The 19,722-nt window shown below is 37.3% G+C and overlaps 1 protein-coding gene across 1 annotated transcript in view; it reads left to right on the top strand.

The window, feature by feature from the left end:
- The first annotated feature begins 407 nt into the window (after nt 1-407).
- Nucleotides 408-19,722, top strand: part of PSMA8 (proteasome 20S subunit alpha 8) — a 56,681-nt gene continuing 37,366 nt past the window's right edge. Inside the window, exons 1-3 of the mRNA XM_015121708.3 lie at nt 408-606; nt 11,283-11,409; nt 18,921-19,045. Of these exons, the coding sequence (XP_014977194.2) occupies nt 505-606; nt 11,283-11,409; nt 18,921-19,045 (354 nt within the window). The 5' untranslated portion in view covers nt 408-504. The remainder of the gene's footprint in view (nt 607-11,282; nt 11,410-18,920; nt 19,046-19,722) is intronic.

The following is a 19,722-nucleotide window of genomic DNA, read 5'->3' as shown; positions in this document are numbered from 1 at the left end:
TCAAATAACAAGAGTTAACCTGAGAGAGAGAAAGAATAGGAAATTTGGAATTTGAAACCAAAGGGAAGGAACTGATATTTAACTTACCACAGTTTCTCCAACATGTTTGCGATAACAAAAATAGCTGATCTCTGAAGACCTCATAAGCCCTAATCTTTGATATTATTTTTGTAACTCCAGTGCCATGACACCACCCCTGGGGCAACACGGTAGTGGGGAAACGGAGATATGCGTCAGACATGAAAGGCAGGGGAAGAATGCCGTCAACTCATAGGCACTGCTGGGGTAACACAGGCTGGCAAGCGCGAGGACATCCGGAGGCCGCCAAAGGCTCAAGGACTTGCCGGAAGCAGCCGAAGCGCTGGCGCAGGGACTTCCGGGAGGCAGCTAGTGGCGCATGTGCTAGCGCTTCCGGGCGGTAGCGCGCTGTGTCGTTGGCGGCTCCCAGCCTGCCTCAGCTGCAGCAGCGGGAAGCTCAGCGTCAAGCCCTTGTAGTCCTGTGCGATGGCATCGCGATACGACAGGGCGATCACTGTCTTCTCCCCAGACGGACACCTTTTTCAAGTTGAATATGCCCAGGAAGCGGTGAAGAAAGGATCCACCGCGGTGAGGAAGCGACTCCCGGACTATTCCTCCCTCTGACCAGTCAGGCCATCGTTACTCCACCCCTCCATCCTAGGAGCTCGAGAGAGGAGATTCCCACACTTGTGAAAATTACTTTGTTCTTTTTATTTAGGGAGACAGACTTTTGAGAATTGGGCCAGAAGTGGCAGAGTAAAAGTTGGTAGATTTCCCCGATCTCTGCTGTTCAACTCCTCCTCTTTAATGGTAGCTACAAATGCAAAACTAGGGGTGTGTGTGTGTGTGTGTGTATGTTATGTGTTAATGCTGTGACTGACAATAGGGAAATAAAAAGCTTCTAATGTGTAACAGCTATCTGAATGCTCGTGGTCCAGTTCCTCGGTAGTTCAGAGACCCCTGAACTGTTAAAAGTTAACAGTTGCTTCATGTTAGGAACTATTTTTTAATAACAATTAAGATAAAAATAAAAATTGGCCACACCTGCCCCCAAATATGGACTAAATCAATATAAAATTAAAACTCTTGTTGACGAAGAAATGATTAAAAACACAGTTCAAATACACGCGTTAAAAATATCCCAAAATTGCCAGGCGCGGTGGCTCACGCCTGTAATCCCAGCACTTTGGGAGGCCGAGGAGGGCGGATGACCTGAGGTCGGGAGTTTGAGACCAGCCTGACCTACATGGAGAAACCCCGTCTTCACAAACTTGTCCTAATATTTCGCAGCCTTTTAGAGGCTCAAAAGCCCAAAAACTTCCACTTTTTTGTCCACTTAAAAAAAATGTTGAAGTTCCTTGAGAGATTATACCCTACCTTAGGCTTAGATTTATGTATCCACATTACTGAAAAACTTTAACAAATACTCAGGGTAGGAGTAATACTGCTGCCAAGTTTTAACTACATTCAATAATTTTAGTGATTTATAAAAATTAAAGAGGACAAAAGTGCCCTAGTGACACAAGATCTATTATCCCAAATCTTCTAAGTCCTCGCCTATGAATTAAAAGGATCGGATATTTTTATTCTCTCGATTTCATGAGCATGTTTGTTGTGTACTTTGGAAATTGAGCCAGTAGCTATGAGAATACACAGTATGTTTCTAAGTCTAGCAGTGTCTGTATTTTCTGACTTTCTTTGTTAAAGAAGGAAATAATTCACTTTCATTATAAATCTAACAGATGTAAGTGGTAAAAAAAAAAAAAAAAAACAACACTAGAAGAAGAATCGTTTTAAAAGTATTTTTCTATTTAATTGGGCCCACCAGTTTTGCTTCTGTTTTACAAGTAATTTTTTTAGAATTATAAATTTAAGGAAAGCCTGATGTAGCTTAAACCAAAAGGGTACCATTTTGATAAAAACAAAAAGTTATATAATCCCCAGCATAGCATGTAGCATATGGTTAGAAAATAATGCCCAAGTTTTAGAACCTAAAATAAAGGGAGTAATAGGAGAAGACTGGGGTGTAATAAGAAACCACATTGGCTCATTTAACATGTTTTAAGAGTGCTGTAGAACTGATTGATGGTTCCTTTGTAATGAGCGGTAAAAGGGTAAGGATATAAAAATACCTATAGTGGGCATTTTTAAAGATACATTGGAAGAATGAGACACTTTTGTCTTAGAATTCTGAAATTATAATTTGCATGTTTGCATGGAGTTATTCATTGTGTTTCCTTGAGAGTGCTATGACCTTTTACATAGGGTAAAGTTTTTTAATGGCACTTGATTATTAAAACATGTCACAAAATATTCTATCTAGAAGTGCAGATTGATGTTATGAGTTATAAATAAGCCGAGGTTGACTAGCTTTGACCAGTATGTAGATGTGATATTATTTAGTAATGTAAGAGTTATATGGGCCACAATAAAGGCTTTGTGTTCTACTTCCTTGTTGATGATTATCTGATAGCAAGAAAGGAGACAAGAGACTTGTTTTCTTTTTGCTTTAGTTCCCTTTTCTGTAAATGCAAATTTGTTTGAATAACATTTTGGAGAAGTAATACCTTTCTTCTTAGGGAAAAGAAATGAATCCTTCACAATATTCCCGTGAAAACGGTAAGATTTATTATCATTCCTCGTTTTGTCCTTTCTGTGACCCCAAACTGTTATTAGCTCTGTATTTCCTACTTTATCTAATCTCAGCTCCACAATCTAGCCATCAAAGTCTTCCATAATCCTATCCACCCTCTTAATTTCGGAGGCAGCTTCTTGGCTTCACTAATAGGTGTTGCTGCCTACAGAAAGGGGAGAGAGGAAAGGGGAAAACACCTTTCTTTCTGCTGCTCTGCATCTTATTTATCCTTTAATAATCTCTGCACATTTGTGCTCTATAAGGAAGCCTTCTCTGATCCACTCCAGTCATCTTGGATCTTTGTCTTTTCTGAATTTATAATCTGTACCACAGAATATTGTACAGTTTTTACTATCTGACCTGATATTTTCTTTAATTTCAGGTATATTTAATAGTCTCACACCAACTGGATAGTAAGATCTCTGAAGATCTAGACAGTATAATTCCTTTTTCTATTTCTACTACACAATATACAGTAGAGGGGCTAAGAAGGCAGTAACTAACATTTAAGAAATACTTTCACCAGGCATTTTGTATATATTATCTAACATTAGGTACAGTGTTTAATCCCCTTTTATTATATGTGAAACTATGATTCAGAAGCATATATAGCTTGCTGAAAGTACCCAGCTGGAGAGCGATGGAACTCATATTTATAATTATTTTGTTCTAGTTCCAAAGCCCCTGCTCCTTGCATTGTAGCATGAAATTTGTTCAATAAATGTTTATATATTAATTAGCTTCCATTATCATGAATGTAGAAATCAGATATGTATCATCTAAGGCAATTAACTTCGTGAAGCTTCAGTTTCTGTAATAGTAAAATAGGTATCAAAATAGCACTTGCGGCTGGGCATGGTGGCTGATGCCTGTAATCCTAGCACTTTGGGAGGCTGAGGCAAGTGAATCACTGGAGATCAGGAGTTCGAGACCAGCCTGGCCAACATGGTGAAACCCCATCTCTACTAAAAATACAAAAAATTAGCTGTGCATGGAGGCACGTGCCTGTATTCCCAGCTACTTAGGAGACTGAGGTGGGACAATTGCTTGAACCCAGGAAGCGGAGGTTGCATGAGCCGAGATTGTGCCAGTGTACTCCAGCCTGAGTGACAGAGTGAGAATCTGTCTCAAAAACAAACCAAAAAAAAAAAAATTGCACTTGCTTCATAGAGTTGATGTGAGAGTTGAATGAGGTAATAATGCATGTGAAGCATCTTAAACAGAATCTGGTTCAAAGAAAGTACTTAATAAATTGTAGCTATTATTATTTACTATTATTTGTTTTCTCTTTTTTTTCCATTTTGTCTGCAGTGCTTCTCACACATTCATTTATTATTTCAAGACATTTTGTGTTGAATACTTACATATGCTAAATGTGATGCTAGGTCACGTACAAGATAGATAGCATCACATACAAGATAGATTTGATCCCTGTCCTCAGAGAGCCTACTATCTATCGGGAAAGTTAGATAATTACATAAATAGTCCTAACAAAACCTGAATGAGTATTAGGGTATGAGGCATTATGGGAACCCCAGGTGTTGGAGAGGCCCCTCTGAAGAAATAATACTTAAGTGGACGTCTGAAAGATGAGAGGTTGTCAAGTGAAGAAGTGGAAGGAGAAAGAGTGAAGAGTATTTTTGACAAAGGAAATAGCTTGTGGGAAGGCAAGTAGAAAAAGACAGCTATGTTCTATGAACTGAAAGGCATTCAGAATTGTTGAAGCAATGGAAAAATAGAAATAGATGAAGCTAGAACCTGGTGCCAGATCATGGAATGCCTTTAAACCGTGTAAGTGAGGATACACTGAATGAGAGACCTTGAAATGTTTTGATGTGGCTATTGTCAGTCTCCAGATTATTGCTTTTCTGTTATTCTATTAACAGACTACATTTGTCCAACAACAGAGATACTCACATGACCTAGGTAGAATCATTCGTAATTTCTATCTTCCTGGCCACAATGATGAGCATGTCACTCAAATCTAGCCAATGATAAGTTCACCCTTAACAACTCTTCTGACTAGAGACAGTGGTAGCTTTTATTCTCTGGGAGAATTGATGGGATGTGAGTCCAAGGTTCCTGGTGGCCATGTTTTTACTATACAGAGAAACGCTTTCCACATTAGGAAAGCAAAAAGCCAATATGCAAAGAGTACATATTAAAGTCCCTAGATCCTTTTGTCTCATGTCTAGCTCTGTGCTATGTTGATTTGCTTAGTGACAAATGGTCCCTATATAAGCTTTAAGTAAAGGAATGCCACATTCAGACTTTTTCTTCTCCTCCTCCTCTTCTTCTTCTTCCTCTTCTTCCTCTTCCTCTTCCTCATTTTATTTTCCAAATATTTCTCAGGCTACCTATTACCTGTGGTCAGTGAATTGGATGAAATCAAGACTAGAGACAGGGAGACCAGTTAGGATTCTATGGAAATAGTCTAGATGAAAGATAATAACTAGCTTTTACTAGACTTGGGGAGAAAGTGAAAATAAGGCAGCTTCCAGAAAAACATTAAGCAGTATACTTATTACAATTTGATGGTTATATGGATGGTGTTGACAGAGGTATAGGAGAAGGAGGAATAAAAGTTGGTGTCCCTGTTTCTGGAGTTATAAATTGTTGTCTTGTGACCAATAAATTTAATTTGATTTATTTCAATTGTGAGAATATTTTGAGATTTTTGTTTTAGTCCTAATATATATTAAATTGTTACAATATCCCATGGCTTGTTAAGAAGGCATATTCCCTATAAAGTTTAACATTTGTTCATTTGATGAGGATAGGATATGGAAGGAGGATGGCTGATTTGAAATATAATGGTTAAGATAATATAATGATATTATATTATACATTATATTTATTATACATTATATTTATTATGATATAATAAATATAATGGATAAATTGATAAGAAATTAGAGAACAATAAAAATGGTACTGCCATTTACTTAGAGAATGCAAAGCACTAAGTTTTGGGGGAAGATAACTGTTTTGGACCTGCTGAGGTTGAGGTGCTTATGGAAACTGCAGCAGACAGACTTTAAAATGGCCTCCAGTGATCCCCACCTTCTGGTGCTCATGCCCATGTATCCTTGTATAACCTTCCTCCCTTAGATGTGGGCTGAACTTAGTGACTTGCTTTTAAGAATGGAATAGGTGAAAGTGACGAATGTCACATCAGGGATTAGGTTGCAAAGAAACGGCGACTTCATTTTGTTCACCCTTACTTGCTGTTTTCCTCGCTTACTCTGGTGAAACCCAGCGCCATGTTGAGTTGCCCTCTGCAGGGCCCAATGAGGCAAGGAACTGAAGGAAACGTTTGTTCAAAATCTGGTACAGAACTGAGGTCCTTAGTCCAACAGCCCAGGGGAACTGAATCACATGGCCAACAACCATGTGAGTGAGCTTGGAAATGGGTCCTTCCCTGGTCAAGCCCAGAGGTGTGTGCAGCACTGGTAGACAACTTGATTGCAGCCTTATGAGAGATCCTGAGCCAGAGGCCTTAGCTAAACTGTGTCCTGATTCCTGAACAGAGACTGTGAGGCAGCTGAAAAATACATGTTTGACATTTAAGAGGTTGATCTTAGCTGGAAATAATAATTTTGAAGTTCATTTTTTTTCTCCCCTATTAAAAACCTATATTGAAGGTCAAGTAAATGCATACTCTGGAGTACCCTTCTGTGTTCAATAAGACTATAGACTGTGCAGAGGACAGTCTGCAACTGAACCTTGAGGGAACTTAATGTCCTGTGTAATTAACTTGACTAAACTCTGAGAGAAGAGGGATAGAAACCAGGCTGTTATGGGCTGAGGGATGATGACAATATTTGGCTTAAAGGGCTTGAAAGAAAAAAGGTGAGATTAAAGAGGAATGGTCTTAAAATTTTAAGATAAAAGAGATTAACATAGGTTTCTGTTTGTTGAACTTCTCACTTTGTTCGCATGGTGTTTTCCTGATCTCGCTTGTTTATCTCTGTACTCTTGTAGCTTACTGAGCTTTTAAAAGATTGTTACTTTTTAATTCTTTGTCAAGAAATTCATAGATCTCCAAACTTTATTTTGTTCCTTTGGTAGTATCATGTTTCTCTGATTGTTTATGATTCTTGTGGCCTGGCATGGATGTCTGCACATTTGAAAAAGTAAGTTCCTCTTCAGATTAGCTTCAGCAGGAAAAGTTCTTCACCATTTGGTCCATCCGGAGATTTGGGGTGGGCCTGCCACTAGTGTCCTTTGGCAGGCTGGCCTGATGCCTAGGTCAGCAGGCAGGCTGACTTGGCACCAGAGGTGCGAGCCTTGCACCAGGGCTCACTGGGGTGGGCCTGGAACCTGAGTCCACAGTAGCAGACCTAGAGCTTGGATCCATGGGGTCCATGGTAAAGTCAGATACTCACGTTACTCTCCTTACCACACATGGATGGTGTCTCTCTCTGCACTGTGTTGCGGGGCCTTGAAGGACAGGTGATGTGGATAATGTGAATTGTCTTTCCCACTCTCTTCAAAGTGTCTTTTTATATTTCTGTACTTTGGTCACTCACCTGGATTCTTTTGTTCTTAGGAAGTATTTTCACACATAGTAGTACAAACTGGTATTTCTGCTGGGAGATGGGCATGGGACACTCCTATTCTGTCATCTTGCTGATGTCACTCCCCTAATTTTTGTGATGAATATATTGTTTTGAGATTTTGGCATCAGCCTTCATAAATGAGGAATTATTGGTTCTTTTATTTATTTAGAAAATGTTGTATTTGCCAGATTTTAACATTGTTAAATAGTTTTACTAAAGGGTTAGGAACATCCCCACTTTCATCTGCATCATAGAAAAATTTAAATAGCACAGGAATTACTCGTAACAAAATTAGCAATAATTCATCCATGAACTCTCTAGGTCTGACACTTGATTTGAAGATTAGTTCTTTTCTGAAATTATCACGTTTGTTAGTGAAACAGAGTTTTCTGTCTTTTCTTGAATCAATATGGTCAGTTTAAAATTTTTCTACTCTGTAATTTCTTTTAATCAGATTTTCAAATTTATTAACTTAAGATTATAATTTTTAAATTGTTACTTTTCCACACTTGTATGTGTTTCTTTCACTCTATTCCCTTCCTGATGAGATTAACTGAGAGATATATTTTAATTATTTGCTTAAAATAACCAACTCTTGGTATTATTTATCAGTTTTATTGTTTTCTCCGTAACCATTAATTTTTGCTTTTTTCTTATCTTTCCCCTTAAGCTTAGCTGCAGTATTTTTATCCCTTTTTGTACTTATTGATTTAATTCATTTTTAATATTTTTTCTTACTTGATTAAAAAAGTAAAATTATAAATTCTCTCCTGAACATAATTTTGACCGCACTCAAAATACTTTGATATTAACATATTCATTATCAACATTTTCTAGTCTGTATTGGTACTTTTAATTTCTTTACTAAGTCAAAAATTATTTATGAGAGTTAGAAATTGTTGTCATGTGACCAATAAATTTAATTTTATTTATTTCAATTGTAAGAATATTTTGAGATTTTTATTTTAGTCCTAATATATATTAAATTGTTACAATATCCCGCGACTTGTTAAGAAGGCATATTCCCTATAAAGTTTAGCACTTGTTCATTTGATGAGGATAGGATACGGAGGGAGGATAGCTGATTTGAAATATGATGGTTAAGAAAGCGTTCTTGGATAAATTGGTAAGAAATAAGAGAACAATAAGAACAAAAGCCTAGTTCTTTTTTTTTTCTTTTTTCTGTTTCTTTTTTTTTTTTTTTTTGAGAAAGAGGCAGTGGCGTGATCACAGTTCACTGCCTTGAACTCCCAGGCTCAAGCGATTCTCCCATCCCACCTCAGCCTGCTGAGTAGCTGGAACTACAGGTGTGCATCACCATGCTCAGCTAATTTTTTTATATTTTGTAGAGATGGAATCCCACTATGTTGCCCAGACTGGTCTGAAACTCCTAGGCTCAAGCAATCCTCCCACCTCAGCCTTCCAAAATGCTGGGATTATAGGCATGAGCCACCACACTCGGCCAGGCCTAGTGCTATATTTAATCTATTCTGTATTTTCATTTCAATAATGCTAATTTATAACACATTTTATATAGTGATATTGTACAAAGCAATTATAAACACCAATACCTATGCCAGAATTTTTAGATTACCCCTATAATACAGGACCAAAATTCTAAACTTTCCTCTAAAAAATAGGAGAGAAAAAGGAGCAATAGTCTTCCTACTTGTTTTCTTCTTGTTTGAATAGAGGCTTTCTAGGCCGGGCGCGGTGGCTCACACCTGTAATCCCAGCACTTTGGAAGGCCGAGGCGGGTGGATCACGAGGTCAGGAGATGGAGACCATCCTGGCTAACACAGTGAAACCCCATTTCTACTAAAAATACAAAAAATTAGCCGGATGTGGTGGTGGGTGCCTGTAGTCCCAGCTACTCGCGAGGCTGGGGCAGGAGAGTGGCGTGAACCCAGGAGGCGGAGCTTGCAGTGAGCCCAGATCGTGCCACTGCACTCCAGCCTGGGCGACAGAGAGAGACTCCGTCTCAAAAAAAAAAAAAAAAAAAAGAATAGAGGCTTTCTTTATCAGTAATGAGTAATGTTGGGTAAGGACATTTGGTCTTTCTCTTGGCTGCTTGTGGCCCCTGTCTTAACTTAGATTATTTGGGCAGCTAAAACAAAAGACAATAGGCAGCATACTTTATAAACAACAGACATTTATTTCTCACAGTTCTAAAGACTGGGAAATCCAAGATCAAGGCTGATTCAGTGTCTGGAGAGTACCCATTTCCTAGTTCATAGTTAGAACTTTCTTGCTGTGTCCTCACATGGTGGAAAGGGCAAACAAGCTCTCTTGGGCCTCTTTAATAAGGGCACGAATCCCAGTCCACTGTCGTGATCTAATCACCTCCCAAAAGCCCTACCTCCTGATAGTATCACCTTAGGGGTTAGGATTTCAACATATGAATTTGGGGGGGATATAAACATTCAGACTACAGCAACTCAATCCCTATCCCTCCAAATTGTGAAAACTTTTACAGAATTTTATCTATTTAACTTTCTTTACTACTATTAATACTACCAGCACTGGTACTGCCGCCTTTATAAAGAATCCACATGGATTCCTGGCATCTTCTTTCATTTTGCTTAATTTTGCACTATATAGCGGATTCTCAAATGACATTGTTTTGTTCAACATTCTTTTGTTATAACATTGATGAGAAAAAAAAAATGGATTCCCACCGAAGGCCACTCTATATGGAGTTTGTTAGTTTTCCCCATGTCTGCATGGGTTTTCTCCAAGTACTCCAATTTCCTCCAACATCCCAAAGATGTGTGTGTTAGGTTAATTGATGTGCCTAAATTGTCCCGGTCTGAGTGAGTGTGTGTATGAGCACAGCCTATGATGGAATGGTATCCTGTCTGTGGTTGGTTCCTGCCCTGTAACCTGAACTGCTGCGATAGGCTGCAGCCACCTGTGATCCTGAACTTGGATAAGCAGATTGGTCTTATTCATTTTGGTCTTCTGTGTTCCCTTTTCCCATAAAATGAATGAATGAATACAAATTATTATAAAATAAAAATTTATAAAGTATATAATAATCATACAGATGCACAACAGTAAACAGGTATGAAAGCACTTAGTGAGCTTGTCATAGACCTTATTGTTTGTTTTTAAACTGAATGGTGGTAGGAGATGCTCCTTAAAATTTTTGCTTTGCAAACGTTTATTCTTTGATTTAACCCACCACCACTGTGACTGCTGTCACTCATGGATTCATCAAAAATTGGATAAATTATTATCATACTTTTTTTTTTTGAGCTTGAGTCTCACTCTGTTGCCCAGGCTGAAGTGCAGTGGTGCAATCTCTGCTCACTGCAAGCTCCGCTTCCTGGGTTCAAGCGATTGTTCTGCCTCAGCTTCCCGAGTTGCTGGGACTACAGGCACCTGCCGCCATGCCCGGCTAATTTTTGTATTTTTAATAGAGACAGGGTTTCACCATGTTGGCCAGGCTGGTCTCAAATTCCAGACCTCAAGTCGTCCCCCTGCCTCAGCCTCCCAAAGTGCTAGGATTATAGGTGTGAGCCACCGCACCCAGCCTTGTCATATTTGTTTTTATTAGTGTTTCTTAAATGTATATACAGCTCACAGTTATTTCAGTGTTTAATATTAGAGGTGTTTTAGGTCTTTGTTTAGAAGTTTGGTGATGTTTTTGTGACCAGAAATATTTCATATGAATCTAACTCCTGTTTATATTAATTAGGAGTGATAAAATTGGTTTCATTATACATCATTTCCTTATAGTTGCAATTTTCAAGACATTAAGTGAGGACTTACTGTATTTAGATAGCGCTTTTTCAGGTATATTGTATGAGATTAGGACACTCATAATTTAGCACTGGTGGTATTTCCTTTGCAATTTCTACCTATTTGTCTTCTTTGCTTTGAGTCTGGGGAATGTATCTCCAATAAACCTATACATATGCAGCTGTTTTCTAGAAGGTTACTTTTCTTGTTTTTATTGAATACTTAAGGAGAAGTCATTTCCCCTAAGTCATATGTTAGAATAACTTGGTTTTATATTTAAAAGTGACATCTGAATATATATATGTATTTTCATGACTTGACAGGTCGGAATTCGAGGTACCAACATAGTTGTTCTTGGAGTAGAAAAAAAATCTGTTGCCAAGCTTCAAGATGAAAGAACTGTAAGGAAAATTTGTGCCCTTGATGACCATGTCTGCATGGCTTTTGCAGGTACTTATGGACCTACAATATGATGCATAGTGTTTTACTGTAGTAGGGCAATACAGTTACCTCAGTGCTGCAGTTGTGCTATATTTATAAAACATGTGGAGCTGTTCTACAAACAATATATCCTATGTTTTAAAGCAAATACTAACTTCGTAAACCAGGATTTTTGATAAAGTACAAGTGTTAAAAGATATATATGACTTTACTTCAAAATTTAGGTAGCTATTTTCTTTTCAAAACTTTTTATTTTGAAATAATTACAGATTTAGAGGAAGCTACCCAAAACATAGAAAGTCACCTTTACACAGTTTCCCTAAATGGTAACATCTTTAAAAACAGTAAATTGAAATTTGGTGAGAGCGTATTCAGATTTTGCCAGTTTTACATGCATTCACTTCCATGTTCATGTACATGTGTACAGTTTTTTTGTATTTGTTTTTGTTTTTGAGGCAGAGTTTCACTCTAATTGCCCAGGCTGGAGTGCAATGGCACGATCTCGGCTTACTGCAACCTCCGCCTCCCTTGTTCAAGCGATTCTCCTGCCTCAGCCTCCCGAGTAGCTGGGATTACAGGCATGCATCACCACACCCGGCTAATTTTGTATTTTTAGTGGAGATGGGATTTCTCCAAGTTGGTCAGGCAGGTCTCGAACTCCCAACCTCAGGTGATCCACCTGCCACAGTCTCCCAAATTGCTGAGATTACAGGCATGAGCCACCACACCTGGCCTGTGTGTGCAGTTTTATTACAGTAACCACATATGTAGATTCATGTAGTCATCACTACAGTCAAGATACATAACTCTTCCATCACCACAAGGCTACCTCATGCTATTTCTTCTCACCATCTCTACTTTCTGGAAACTACTCTCTATTCTGTATCTCTATAATTTTGTCATTTTGAGAATGTTATATGGATAAAGTCATATAATATATAACCCTTTCAGATTAATCTTTTTTATTCAGCATAATTCCCTTGCAGTTCATGCAAGTTGTTGCATATATCCATTCCTTTTTATTACTGAGTAGTATTCCATGGAATAAAGGCACCAGTGGGTTTGTTAACTCTTCTACTGAGGGAATTTGAGTTACTTCCAATTTTTGACTGTTATAAATAAAGCCTCTATGAATATTTTTGTACAGATTTTTGAGTGAGAGTAGGATTTCATTTCTCTGGGACAAATTCCTAAGAGTATAGTTGCTGGATTATATGATAATCCATGCTTAGTTTTATGAAACACTGCCCGTCCAGAGTGGTTATACTATTTTAAATTCCAACTAGCAATATATGAGTGATTCATTTGCTCTGTGTTATTGGCATTTCATATTGTTGCTTTTCTTCATTTTTTTATATTCTTATACATGTGTAGTGATATCTAATTGTAAGTTTAATTTTTATTTCCCTCATGGCTAATAATTTAGAACTTATTTTTTATGTGCTTATTTGCCTCTATACAGCAAATAAGACATGCCTCTTGTCTTTTTTTTTTTTTTTTTTTTTTTTGCTCATTTTCTAATTGGGTTTTTTTTAACTGTAATTTTATATTGAAGTTTAACAACCTCATTCAAGCCATGCATGATGGTGCACATCTGTAATTGCACCTACTCAGGAGGTCAAGGCAGAAGAATTACTTGAGCTTAGAAATTTGAGTTCAGCCTGGGCAACAGAGCAAGATAATCTCTCTTAAAAAATAAAAAAATAAATAAAAACTTCATTCAGAAAAACAAAAATGGCTTTATTATACTGTCTTTAAAAAGGAGTTATCTTTTCACAAAACAAGTCTTAATAAATATAACAACACTGAAGCATCCAGGCATGGTGACTCACGCCTATAATCCCAAGATTTTGGAAGGCTGAGGCAGGCAGATCATTTGAGCCCAAAAGTTCGAGCCAATCTGAGCAACGTGGTGAAACCTCATCTCTAAAAAAATACAAAAATTAGCTGGGCATGGTGGCGTGTGCCTGTAGTCCCAGCTATTTTGGAGACTGAGCTGGGAAGATCCATTGAACGCAGCAGATTGAGGCTGCAGTGAGCTATGATCACACCACTGTATTCCAGTCCAGGCAACAGAGTGAGACCCTGTGTATTAGTCCCTTCTTGCATTGCTATAAAGAAACACCTGAAAAACAACAACAACAAAAAAGAAATACTTGAGACTGGGTAACTTATAAAGAAAAGATATTAAATTGACTCACAGTTCCACGGGCTGTACAGGAAGCATAGCAGCTTCTGCTTCTGGGGAGGCCTCAGAAAGCTTTCAATCATGGTAGAAGGCAAAGGGGGAGTGAGACATCTCACATGGCCAGAGCAGGAAGAAGAGAGAGAGAAGGGAGAGGTGCCAAATACTTGTAAATGATCAGATCTCGTTAGAACTCTATCACAAGAACATCTTTGGGGGATAGTGCTAAGCTAGTCATGAGAAACCACCCCCATGAGCCAATCACCTTACACCAGGCCCCATCTCCAACATTGGGGATTACAGTTGAACATGAGATTTGGGTGGGTACAGAGATCTAAACCATATCACCCTGTCTCAAAAAAAAAGAAAAAAAAAAAAGATTGAAACCATACAGAGTATTTTTTCTGATCAAAATGGAATGGAACTAGAAATTAATAGCAGAAGGAAGACTTGAAAATCCACAAACAAGTGGAAGTTAAGCAATATATTCCTAAATCACCCATGGGGCAGTGAAAAAAAAATCACAAGGGAAATTAACAGATATCTTGAGAGAAAGGCAAATAAAAGCACAACATATCAAAACTTGGGGAATGTATTGAATGTAGTGCTAACAGAAAAATTTATAACCATAAACACTTACATTAAAAAAGAAAGATCTCAATTCAACAACCTGCCTTTATACTTTAAAACTAGGAAAATAAGAATAAACTAAGTTTAAAGCTAGTAGAAAGAAGTAATAAATCCCTGATGACTCCTTCCCATAGATTGTATATCATATTGTCTGTTAGCATGTAGTGTTTTCAGTTACTTTCTACTGTTATAAAATACTGTGGTACTAAATTTGAGAAAAAGAAGCATAAAGACCAGAACATAGATAAATAACAGAATAGAAAAACAAAAGAGAAAAATAACAAAACCAAGAGTTTGTTCTTTGAAAAGATAAACAAAACTGACAACTCTTTAGCTAGACTGTCTAAGAAAAAAAGAGAGAAGACACAAGTAAAATGAGAAATGAAGAAGGGAACATTAGTGCCAGTTTTACAGTTTTAATTCTTAAAAACAATTTTAAGAGAGTACTGTGAACAACTGTACATGGACAGAATTCCTTACAAATTACCTTGCTCAATAAGATATATTAATAGAATCTGAGCAGACACAATAAGACATTGAATCAGTTATCAAAAACCTCCCAACAAAGAAAAGTCTGGGATCTAACGACTTCACCAGTGAATTCTACCAAACGTTTTAATGAAGAATTAATAGCAGTCCTTCTCAAACTCTTCCAAAAAATTAAGAAGTAAACACTTCCAAGTTTATTCTATGAAGTCAATATTAACATGATGCCAAAGCCAAAGACATTACAAGAAAAGAAAACTGTAGACAAATATCCCTTATGAGCAGTGAGCAAAAATCCTCAACGAACTACTAGCAAACCAAATTCAGAACAATAAAATAATAATACATCATGACCAATTTGGATCTATTCCTGGAGTGTAAGGATGGTTCAACATATGAAGATCAATCAATGTAATGTACCACATTAGCAGAAGGAAAGAAAAAAACTATATAATTATATCAATAACATAGAAAATGCATTTGACAAAATTTAACATTCTTTCTTGGTAATGGTGCCCAACAAACTAGAAATAAAAGGAAGTCACCACAACATAATTCAGGCTATCTATGTAAAAAATTCACAGCTGACATCATACTCAGTTGTGAAAGATTGAAAACTTTCCTTCTAGAAACAGAAAGAAGATAAGGATGCCCACTTTTACCACTGCTATTCAACATAGTAATGAAAGTCTTAGCCAGAGCACTTAGGAAAGAAAAATAAATAAAGGTATCCAAATTGGGAAGGAAGAAAAATCATCTCTATTCACAGAAGACATGATCTTATATAGAAAACTAAAGATTCCACCAAAAATGTTGCAAATAATAAAGAAATAGAGCAAATTTGTAGGACACAAAATCAACACCCCAGAGTAATTTCTTTCTTTTTCTTTTTAATTTGAGATAGGGTATCACTCTGTCACCCAGCCTGAAGCACAGTGGCATCATCATAGCTCACTGCAGCCTTGAACACCTGGACTCAAGCAACCCTCCCACCTCAGCTTCCTGAATAGTTGGGACTGCAGGTGTGTGCCATTGCACCTGGCAATTTTTTAATTTTTATTTTTGTAGAGGCAGGATCTCACTATGTTGCCCAGGCTGGTCTCAAACTCTTGGCTTCAAGTGATCCTCCCAGCTCAGCCTCCCAAAGTGTTACAATAAAGGTGGGAGTCACCACACCAAGCCCCAAATCATTTCTATGTACTGACAATGAACTGTCAGGAAAGGAAATTTAAAAAAACAATTCTGTTTACAATAGTATCAAAAAGAATAAAATACTTATTGGGAATGAATTTAAGGAGGTAAAAGATTTGTACTCTGAAAAATGCAAAACATTGCTGAAAGAAATTGAAAAAGACACAAATAGAAAGATATCCCCCATTAATGGATTGGAAGACTCAGGATTATTAACATGTCAATACTATCCAAAGCAGTTTAGATTCAGTGTCATCCCTAACAAAATTCCAATAATTTTTTAAATAAAAAAGAATTATAACATTCATATGGAATGACAAAACAATTTTGAAAGAGAAGAGCAATCTTGGAGGTCTCACATGTCTTGTTTTTGAAATCTACTACAAAGATACAGTAGGCAAAACAGTTTCATGACTGGCTTAATGAAAGACATGTAACTAATGGAATTGAATAAGAGAGCGTAGTAATAAATCCTTGCATATATGATACGGTCAAATGACTTTTATCAAGGATGCCAAGACTGCTCAGTGGGGGAAAAGACAATCTTTCAAACAAATGGTGCAGGGGAAACTGAGTATTCGCATAAAAAGAATGAAGTAGGACCCTGCCTAACATCACATACAAAAATTAACTCAAAATGAATGGAAGACCCAAACATAAGAGCTAAAACTATAAAGCATAGTGGGAAAGCTTCATGAGATTAGATTTGGAAATGATTTCTTGAATATGACACTAAAAGTACAGGTGAAAAAACAAGTTGGACTACAAAAAAATTATTTCCTGTACCATGTGGAACTCCACTTAGTAGCAGAAATTTTACATTATGATTGTATCCTCCATATAAAATTGTGGCACGGGTTGAACATACCCAATTGGAAAATCCAAAATGTTCCAAAATCTGAAAATTTTTGAGCACCAACATGATGCTCAAAGGAAATGCTCATTGGAGCCTTTTGGATTTTTTACTTTCAGATTAGGGATGCCCAACCAGTAAGTATAACGCAAATATTCCAAAACTTGGAAAAACATCTGAAGCACTTCTGATCCCAAGCATTTTCAGATGAGGGATGAGGGATACTCAACCTGTACATATTTAAGAGCACTAGAGTGAATACTCATTTTTTTCTGTAGATTGTTCATTTTTAAGCAAAGTGAAATTGTAATTCTAAATGTAAATTTTAATTTGATTCCTTTTTTTTTTTTTTTCCCAGAGACAGGGTTTCACTTTGTCACCCCCAGTAGGAGTACAGTGGCATGATCGTAGCTCACTGCAGCTTTAAACTCCTGGGCTCAAGCAATCCCCCTGCCTCAGCCTCCCAAGTAGCTAGGACTACAGGCATGTGCCAGCATGCCCTGCTAGCTTTTTGATTTTTTTTGTAGAAACAGGGTCTCTCTGCATTGCCCAGGCTAGTCTCAAACACCTGGCCTCAAGCAAGTCTCCTGACTCATTAAATGTAAATTTTAATTGTAATTTGTTAAGATAGAATTTGTTCTCTGCTAGCCAATTAATAATAATCTTGCTACTTATTAAAAACAGATATACACATAACTATGTTGCTCATATACTTTGACAAATTTATCACTATTTTTTCCTTGAATCAGTTATATTACTACTTTCCTAAGTATGTTACTTTTGTTTCCTCAGGCTTGGATGATTTACATTGTAAAGGGGAAATACATATTCTGTTTGATCATATTTCAAATTGAGTGACGTTTTCATCCATAGGAAAACCTATAAATACATATTCTGTTTGATCGTATTTCAAATTGAGTGACGTTTTCATCCATAGGAAAGACTAAATCAGTGTCTTGCCATTTCTTTCTCATCGATAACATTTGCAAAGGGAAAAAGAGAATCAGTTTCTCTTCATTTAACTGAGTATCTGATTACAATTTCTACCCAACCTATGAGTGATGGTTAAGAGTAGCATATTCAGGCCGGGCGCGGTGGCTCAAGCCTGTAATCCCAGCACTTTGGGAGGCCGAGACGGGCGGATCACGAGGTCAGGAGATCGAGACCATCCTGGCTAACACGGTGAAACCCCGTCTCTACTAAAAAATACAAAAAACTAGCCGGGCGCGGTGGCGGGCGCCTGTAGTACCAACTACTCGGGAGGCTGAGGCAGGAGAATGGCGTGAACCCGGGAGGCGGAGCTTGCAGTGAGCTGAGATCCGGCCACTGCACTCCAGCCTGGGCGGCAGAGCGAGACTCCGTCTCAAAAAAAAAAAAAAAAAAAAAAAGAGTAGCATATTCATATTAACTATCTTCAGGGACTGAAGATTCTTCCAGGTTTGTAGAAACAGGATTAGAAATGGTGTGGAAGGGAAACAAGAATTTGTGACAGCAAAAGACCGGTAATTTTGTTAGAAATGACTACGCTTCCAAGATTTTGTGAATGCACTTTCTCGGCAGTTTAGTTAGTATTAAGAGAGTAGGGAAAGAAACAAAATGGACGTGGAAAAGTCAGATGCTGAAGTTTAATACAAATGTTTGCAACCATTGCATCAGTTAAAGTTCATGGTCAGTTTGTTACTCTTTTGATAAAAACTCTTTGTCTCCTTACAGAAGTGTTGAGAATTAATCACATGATAGTTTGGTATTGCAAGAGCAAGGTCAAGTGTTTTCTATTTTAACATTCTTCATTTTCAAACTCTTGGTTTTAGACAAAACACTGAGAAGTGACATGTCACAGTTGTGTTAATGGAGTTTGAATTCAGGGAATATATATTTGATAATTAAGTAATATTCTTGTTTTCATAAAAGAAATCAAGTTTACCATTAGTGTGTAAACTAGTATTCTTTAAAACATCTTATATAAAAAACAAATAAGAATGGATCAACTTAAATCTTGAAATAAATCAGAATGTAGTACACATGACACTTTATCTTACAAATATTTTTAAATGAGCATGTATTGAGAAAAGGATAAGAAAGATTTCATTGTGGCTAAAATCCATTTGACAAGGAAAAATGTATTGTAAAAAATATGTTTTTGTAGTTTTTGTGAAGTTTTGACAATTTTTATAGGACTTACTGCTGATGCTAGAGTAGTAATAAACAGAGCCCGTGTGGAGTGCCAGAGCCATAAGCTTACAGTTGAGGACCCAGTCACTGTAGAATATATAACTCGCTTCATAGCAACTTTAAAGCAGGTAAGCTAATATTCTAACATACTTTGTCAAGCTTTCTCCTTTTTCATCATTTTAAGTCCTATCATAGAAGTACTACAGTTATTCCAACCACGTGGTCTATTAAATCTATTAAATTTCTTATTCCTCACAATTACTTTATATTCATATTTTTATTCCAGTAAAATGGATTGATTTAATCACTGGAAATCTTGATCAGTATTAATTCTGGGAATTATATTCAAATTAAAAAAAAAACAGTAAATCTGATCTTTTAAGGAGATTTCTATGCTTCTGGAGATTAATACAAAGTGTTCTTTAAAGTTTTCCAGAGAAGTACCCTTTTTCCTTCTTTTCTTTTCTTTTCTTTTTTTTTTTTTTTGAGACAGGGTCTTACTTTGTTGCCCAGGCTGGAGTGCAGTGGTGTGATCTTGGCCCACTGCAGCCTCGACCTTCTGGGCTTAAGCAATCCTCCCACCTAAGCCTCCTGAGTAGCTGGGACCATAGGCATATGACACCATGCCCAGCTATTTTTTGTAGTTTTTGTACAGATGGGGTTTTGCTATATTGCCTGGATTGGTCTTGAATTCCTGAGCTCAAGCAGTCCACCCGCCTTGACCTCCCAAAGTGCTGGGATTATAAGTACAAGCCACGGTGTCTGGCTTCACCTACAACTTTACTGTGGTTTGAATGTGTCCCCA

Source organism: Macaca mulatta, chromosome 18, assembly GCF_049350105.2.
Source record: "Macaca mulatta isolate MMU2019108-1 chromosome 18, T2T-MMU8v2.0, whole genome shotgun sequence".
NCBI classification, from domain to species: Eukaryota; Metazoa; Chordata; class Mammalia; order Primates; family Cercopithecidae; genus Macaca; species Macaca mulatta.
Note: the sequence above shows the minus strand (reverse complement) of the source record. Positions and strands in the feature narration are given on the sequence as shown.